The sequence below is a fragment of the Cebus imitator genome, unplaced genomic scaffold (genome assembly GCF_001604975.1).
Source record: "Cebus imitator isolate Cc_AM_T3 unplaced genomic scaffold, Cebus_imitator-1.0 Scaffold265, whole genome shotgun sequence".
Taxonomy (NCBI): domain Eukaryota; kingdom Metazoa; phylum Chordata; class Mammalia; order Primates; family Cebidae; genus Cebus; species Cebus imitator.
In genome coordinates, this window is record NW_016107580.1 from 1071307 (window position 1) to 1078763 (window position 7457).

Sequence of the window (7457 nt, forward strand, 5' to 3'; positions counted from 1 at the left end):
CAGTGTGTCTTCTTTTTCTGCCAGTACCCTTCTGTCAGCATCCCCTATGACTCTAGAGACCAGAAAAGTAAAGGCAATGACAGTATGGTAGTTGAGAAAGAAGAATTCATAGAGGTTCTCGGACAGTATGGAAAAGGGAAGGTCACAGGGATTGATTTACCACTTACCCGAAGCCATAAAACAGCCCTGACTTTCATCTCTGGTTCTCTGTCATTTGGTTTTGTAGCTCAAGACCAGCAAACGTGTGTATAACTTCTGTGCCCAAGATGGACAGAGTGCCCAGCAATGGATGGACAGGATCCAGAGCTGTATCTCTGATGCCTGATGCCCATGGTCAACCCACACAGAAGAAATAGAAGAACGTATGCTGCCAGTTAGAAAACAAGCATGAATCCTTGAGGAGCTGACGACAAGTTATTCCAGGGCCCGAGGTTCTCCTGCCCAGTCCCCTCTTGCAGCAGTTGCGATCTCTACTTAACCTGGATAGTTGTTTCACACAGGTCTGGTCAAGAGCCCCATGCACTCCCTGTATCTTGCACTAAATTTTTCTAACAGGGTCTAGTGGTTAGTGATCAGATGTCTCCTGAGCCAAAACTGTGAACCTCACCCAGACAAAATGGCTTCCACCTACTTGGGTCCTTCTTCATTAAAGCTATAGATCCTTTTTTGTTCTCCAAGGTCATAATTTCCTTGGAGAGCTGTCTAACAAGCAAAAATCAAAACACTCCAAGATTGTCTCATATTCTACATAGACTTAGGTTTCCTATCAGAGGAATCTACTTGTACTGCCTGACCTTTGAAATGCTCAGTTCTCTGGTGCTCCCAAGAGGTGCTTCCGTGGTCCCTGCTTTGCCATTGGGGTTCACAACAAGAGATGTCATTGCTCAGTACCAGGCAAAGAGGGAGCACACATCATTATTCTGATGGAAAAAGATTATCCAGGGAACGGTGCAGCAATGACTAGCCCAATAGAGGAAAACACTACTTCCAAAACACTGAATTCTCTAGACCAGAGATGCTCTGAGGATCCAGGGCCTTGTGTTCTTATGTATTTTCTTCTTCCTGACAGTTGTTTTGTTTTTTTTGTTGTTGTTGTTGTTGTTTTCCCAAAATAACATGCAAAAAAGCTGAATGCACTAACTCACAAAACAAACACTTGCACTGAACTCCTAATGAAGTGAAGATGTTGGAAAGACAGAGACCAGCTATTTAGGACCACACACATCTATGACAAGGGCTTGTGTAGATCACAGTCACACTGTGGCATGACTGGATACCCAAACTACACTTCTACACATGAAAAATAAGAACTGTTTTTAGATTTTCTTTACTTTGAGATCTTGTGTTTGTTTAGCTTAAGACCCAAGAAATGCTGTTTGCTCATGGTAAACAGAAACAGTGTCTTTGCTACAACCACTGGCACCAGCTGGCGTCATAGGTAGCTACATCATTGCATTTGTTTTGAAATGTTAATATGTTAAATACTAAACTAATATTTCAAAAATGTGTATATATGATTTCTACATTCTTGTTTTTCAGATAGCCTGCTTATAATTTAATATAAATTAACTGATTCATAAAATTTCAATAGTGAAATGGTTCCCTTTTTAAAAAATAAAAATACTTTCTTTGTTGATTAAAAAAAAAAATCAGAGGCCAGGCGTGGTGGCTCACGCCTGTAATCCAAGCACTTTGGAGGCCAAGACGGGCGGATCACCTGAGGTCGGGAGTTCAAGACCAGCCTAACCAACATGGTGAAACCCTGTTTTTCTTTATATATATATATATATATATATTAAAAAAAAGATAAATAAGATTTTCAAATTTAAAATTGTCTACACACTAGGAAATAGAACTGTCTTAATATATAAGAAATTTGGAGATAAGTATGAAGGACTTTTCTATCGTTTCCATTTTATAAATTGCCACCTGTGAAAATGGTTTTTGCACATTATTTGTATTTTTCTTTGTATATGAAATAATTTTTTGTACTTTGTAAAATATGGAGCCCATTGTACCTTCAAGCTATTTGAGACTATACACAGTGCTTCTTTTTTAACTGGATTATTTTAACTTTCATGAAGGCATTACATTGCCTTACATTCACTAACCACCTTGAATTAAATTTATTTCTTAAAAAAAGCATCCCTCATTTACTGTGAAATAAAAGTTCATTCTGCAGTGCACAGCACTCAAGAGAGTAACACTCAGGATTCATACATGGGACTAAAGGTTCAAGAATAAAACAAAGCATGACCCACTTTGTACCTCAATTCTCCTAATGTCATCACTGCTCAAGAAGTAACCAGGGATATTAGACATGCCAGCATGAGCTTCTGGGTTCCAGACACACTTCTGCAGAGTTTAGGTAAGAGACTTGAAGCCAAGATTCTCACATGTGCTGCCACTACTACCACTGCCTCTAATAAGCTGTTTGAAATTGGTTAAGTCCCTTAACTATTCTGGGTACATTCCACCACCTACAGTATATGCTAATAATCTGTGAAAATTTTAGGCATGAGACATTGAAGTCTGGTTGAGCAGCAGATTTTTCTGCTTCAGGGAATTGCTAAACAGCACAAATGATCAATGATTTCGGTTCTAGACAATACTTCCTTTGTTAAGCCCATGAGTTTACCTCATGTAGCCAACAGAGAATGCAAGTTTTCATCTCAAGGCTGAGCCTTTAAGTCCTTTGACATCCAGAGTCCTCTGAGCTAAGCAAGAGGGCCCCAAAGAGCCACTGAGGCTCAAGGTGAGACAGTGACATATCCCTCTTGAGCTTTCGGTTCTCCTCAGTCTCAAGAGCATGCTGATTAGCCAAGGGCCCTCAAGCCTTTCCTTGGTCCTAGGCATCTCAACAGCTACCATTATGCTTTGCTATGTCCCTGAGATTCAGTGAGGAGGGAAGCACTGGGATTAGGGATTGAGTAGAAGCTGTGTTCACAGTGTCAGTGTCTGGATGCCTGCCCTTCATTTCTCAGGTCTTAGCTGTGAAAAGGGAGAAGGATACTGGGTTCTGTAAGCCAAAAATAAAATTCTAAGCCCCCCAGATGACTAAATGGACCCCATCAGCCAACAGAATTCCAAAGAAACCTGAAAAAACAGTTCCGGCCATGATGCTGGGGCAAGGAGGTGGACGGGCCTCATTATACCTACACCCTTTTGGGGTTTAGACACAACCGACCAACATTAATATTAAAACAGATCTTAAGACTAACAAAATAGACTGTCACTATAAGATACCATATTCCAACCTGGCTCCAATATAGCATAACATAACAGATAGCAAGCCCTAAAAGAAACCAAAGTTTTTTTCATCCCAAAATACATTTCTTTTACATATTTTGAAATAGCCCCACCGAGCTATATCCTGGGGGCGGTTTATATTCTATAGAGAATCCCTTTCCCTTCCCAAGTCTTATTCTGATCCCGAAGAGATTAACTAAGAGTCTAGTACCTTTTAAAGGTGTGAATAGGAAATATTTCTGATCTATTGCCTCTAAGGGCAGCCACCTTGAGATTTCATCAACCCCTTATCTTAACCCAGACACTCCTTTCAATTGATTTCAGGCTTTTAGATAATAACTCTTTCAACCAATTGCTAACCAGAAAATCTTTGAATCCATCTATGACCTGTAAGCTTCGTCCTTTCCAGGCCAAACCAATGTGTACTTCACATATGTCGGTTGATGTCTTATTGTCTCCCTAAAACATAAAAACCCAACTACCTTGGGCTTGTATTCTCAGGACCTCCTGAGACTGTGTCCTGGGTCATGATCCTTAACCTTGGAAAAATAAATCTCTTAATTGATTGAGACCTGCCTCATATACTTTTTTGGTTTACAGTTCCAAGGGAGAACGACCAGGGCCTGGCGACCTGCAAGAGCCTTAACAGGGCTCTTCCTTCTGTGGTCTCAGTGACAAAACCCTTCTAATCTGGGCTCTTGAAAGGTGGAAACTCGGCCGGGTGCGGTGGCTCACACCTGTAATCCCAGCACTTTGCGAGGCCAAGGCAGGCAGATCATGAGGTCAAGAGATCAAGACCATCCTGGCCAACATGGTGAAACCCTGTCTCTGAAAAAAAGAAAGATGGAAACTCAAAGGAACACATTAGCATGGGTCACTTCCCAACCCCTTTGACCCAAATCATTTATTCCCACCTCCCAAACCCCTTCACTCTACTATCTCCACCCCGGAGCTAGAGCTTAAACTGCAAATAACATGGCAGCTCTTCTTCTCAAGGGAAATTGACACTCTTAGGTGTTTAATCAGGGGTTTTTATAAGAGTTAAGTAATCCTATCATCCCATGAAGAATTTCTGAAAGATCCCAAGCTGATAACAGGGAAGTGTCCTCAGCAATACCAGCCAAAGCTATTAATTAAACAATGAATAAAGCAGTATTAACAGAGATAGGGTTTACAGCAGCACCATCAAACATGTAGAATGCAAGCCACATAGGTATCTTTCAAGAAAACAAAAAGATGACATTAATTTTAATATATTTGTTTTTCATCATATATTTAATCCAATATGTCAAAAATGTCATTTTAATGAGTAAACAATACCAAAAAAAAAAATGAAATATATTCCTTGTTCCTATTAAGTCCTCAAAATCCAGTGTGTATTTTATACTTACAGCACATCTGAGTTTGGACTAATGTGTTTTTTTTCAGAGGCCACTTGTGATAAATGCATGTCGTGTTTTATACCAGTTCTCCAACATCAACTGGACATCCAACAATTCAGTTCAAGTTTGACACTAACTGCCCAGATTTAGCATAGACTCCACAAGTTCAGGTCTGTCCTCAAGACTGCCTACCCTTCAAACACAAGCTGCAAGATCCAAGGGCCACCAGAACTTCTGACCAACCAGCTATAAATATGAAAGTTTCCACCTCCATCCTCAGATTCAGTAATTTGCCAGAACAAATCACAGAACTTAGAAAAACACTTTACTTAGATTTACAGCTTACTTCTAAGGGGCACACCTCAGGATCAGCCAAAGGGAAGAGATGCTCAGTATGGAGGGAGGCAGCACACCACCTTCCCAGCACCTGATGTGATCACCTGGAGGCACTCCTTATCTCATCATTCAAGAGTTTTTACAACCCAGTCTCCAGTGACCCTCCCTCCCCTGAGGTTGGCAATGGCCTGGAAAGTTCACTTGTTTAGGCTTTCAGATGACCAGCCCACATCCTTAACCTATCTAGGGACCCCACCCTAGATCACCTTGTTAGCATAAAGTCAGGTGTTAAAGGGCAGTGATGAATAACAAAAGATACTCCCAAAGGGTGGGCTATGGTAGGGATAATAAAATATCACTTAGGAAATTTCTAGGGTTTTAGAAAACTGTGTGCCTGGAACACAGAACAAAGAACAAATGTATTTTGTACTATACCACAACTAGCCTTATTTCCACTGCTACCACGCTAAACAATGCATATTTACGGCAAATAGACTGCTCACGGTAGAGCCTGGGGTGGGAAGAGCTGGGTGGCAAGAGACCTGGGTTCTAGTGCTGTTCTCTTCTAATCTAATCTATGAGCTTGAACCAGTCCCTTAACTTTGCTGGGTTTTGACTTATAAAATGCAGGACCCAGATGATCTGTTACTTTGTGATTCCAAATATTTACCTTGGCAAGGACTCAGTTTCCAAACTGAGATTTAAAGGATTTGCTGAAAAATCCAAATCATCTAAATCAGTGCTTCTCAAATTATAATGCATATATGAATCAGCTTGTGAAAATGAGATTATGATTCAGTAGGTTTGAGGTGGGGCTTGACAATCTGCATTTCTTTTCTTTTTTTTTTTGCTCTTGTTACCCAGGCTGGAGTGCAATGGCGTGATCTCAGCTCACAGCAACCTCCGCCTCCTGAGTTCAGGCAATTCTCCTGCCTCAGCCTCCTGAGTAGCTGGGATTACAGACACGCACCACCATGCCCAGCTAATTGGTTGTATTTTTAGTAGAGACGGGGCTTCACCATGTTGACCAGGATGGTCTCGATCTCTTGACCTCATGATCCACCCACCTCAGCCTCCCAAAGTGCTGGGATTACAGGCGTGAGCCACCGCGCCCGGCCTGACAATCTGTATTTCTAATGAGGCCAGTGCTATTGGTCCAAGGACTACACTTGGAGCAACAGAAATGTGTCTCAGTCCTCTGAGAAGCAGATATCAGATAGGCAGAAACAGGGGAGGCTGGAAGAGCCAAGAGACCATGATGCAGGTGTGATCCTTGTGAAAAGAAAGGGAAGAATGGAAAGCTGAGTGGAGGAGACTTGGTTTCAGTGCAGTTCTAAGGAAGTTCATCCTTGAGCCATCAGGGGAATCCCACAGTTTCCAAGAATGGGCCTTCCTAGGATCCCTGCCATGCCCAGTCATTGGCTAGGAGCAATCCATGGGAAGCATGGTCTTGCAAACACGTAATAGATTTCAGAATATACCAGCTGAGGCCAATAGTCAATGACAGTCCCTGTAGTCAGAGATCTGAGAATTCTTTTCATGGTTGTCAATGTTAAAGTTACCAGAATCAAAATGGAGTCACTTAAAAAAAAAAAAAAAAAAAAAGCTGATAAATTGATCCAGGGAAAGCTATGAAGAGAAAGTTCTCATGCATAAATGCCTGACAACAAAAACTATCACAAAAGAAGCTGCAAAAATTGCAACCTTACACAAAAATACTCCTGTGAAGGCATCTGTCCAGTCTTGGATTAGTGTCACCCTTGTTACTGATCCTCGTAGCCAGGATAATTATCTCAAAACAATTATGTAATGATCCTCATTTTTCTTTTAAAAACCTTTGTGTTCCTTTACCTCCCTAAATACACTACCGTGTTATATATGTATTCCCATTGCAATGCCCTTGATATAGTTTGGATGTGTGTCCTCGCCCAAATTTCATGTTGAAACATAATCCCCAATTGGAGGTGGGGCCTGGTGGGAGCTGATTGGATCATGGGGTTGGATTTCTCATGAATGGTTTAGTACCATCAACTTGGTACTATTCTCATGACAGTGAGTCAGTTCTCGTGAGGTTTAAAAGTGTGTGGCATCTTCCCCCTCACTCTCTTGCTCCTGCTCTGGCCATGTGACATGCAAGCTCCTGCTTGATCCTCTACCATGATTGTAAGCTTCCAGAGGCCTCTCCAGAAGAAGATGCCACTGTGCATCACATACAGCCTGCAAACCATGAACCAATTCAACCTCTTAAAGGTGTTTGTTGTTGTTGTTGTTGTTGTTGTTTTGAGACAAGGTCTTGCTATGACACCCAGGCTGTAGTGCAGTGGCACAATGACAGCTCACTGCAGCCTTGACCTCCTGGGCTCAAGCAATCCTCCCATCTCAGCCTCCTGAGTAGCTGGGACTACAGGTGTGCACCACCATGCCCAGCTAATATTTTGATTTTTTTTTTTTTTTTTTAAGAATGTGGGTCTCACTTTTTTGCCCAGGCTG

The 7457-nt window shown here is 41.6% G+C and overlaps 1 protein-coding gene across 1 annotated transcript in view; it reads left to right on the plus strand.

Annotated features, from left to right (window-relative positions):
* The window catches only part of SBF2 (SET binding factor 2), a 489013-nt gene extending 487370 nt beyond the window's left edge, over positions 1 to 1643 (plus strand). Inside the window, exon 40 of the mRNA XM_037728439.1 lies at positions 227 to 1643. Coding sequence (XP_037584367.1) covers positions 227 to 325 — 99 coding nt within the window. The 3' untranslated portion in view covers positions 326 to 1643. The remainder of the gene's footprint in view (positions 1 to 226) is intronic.
* The last annotated feature ends 5814 nt before the right edge of the window (positions 1644 to 7457 follow it).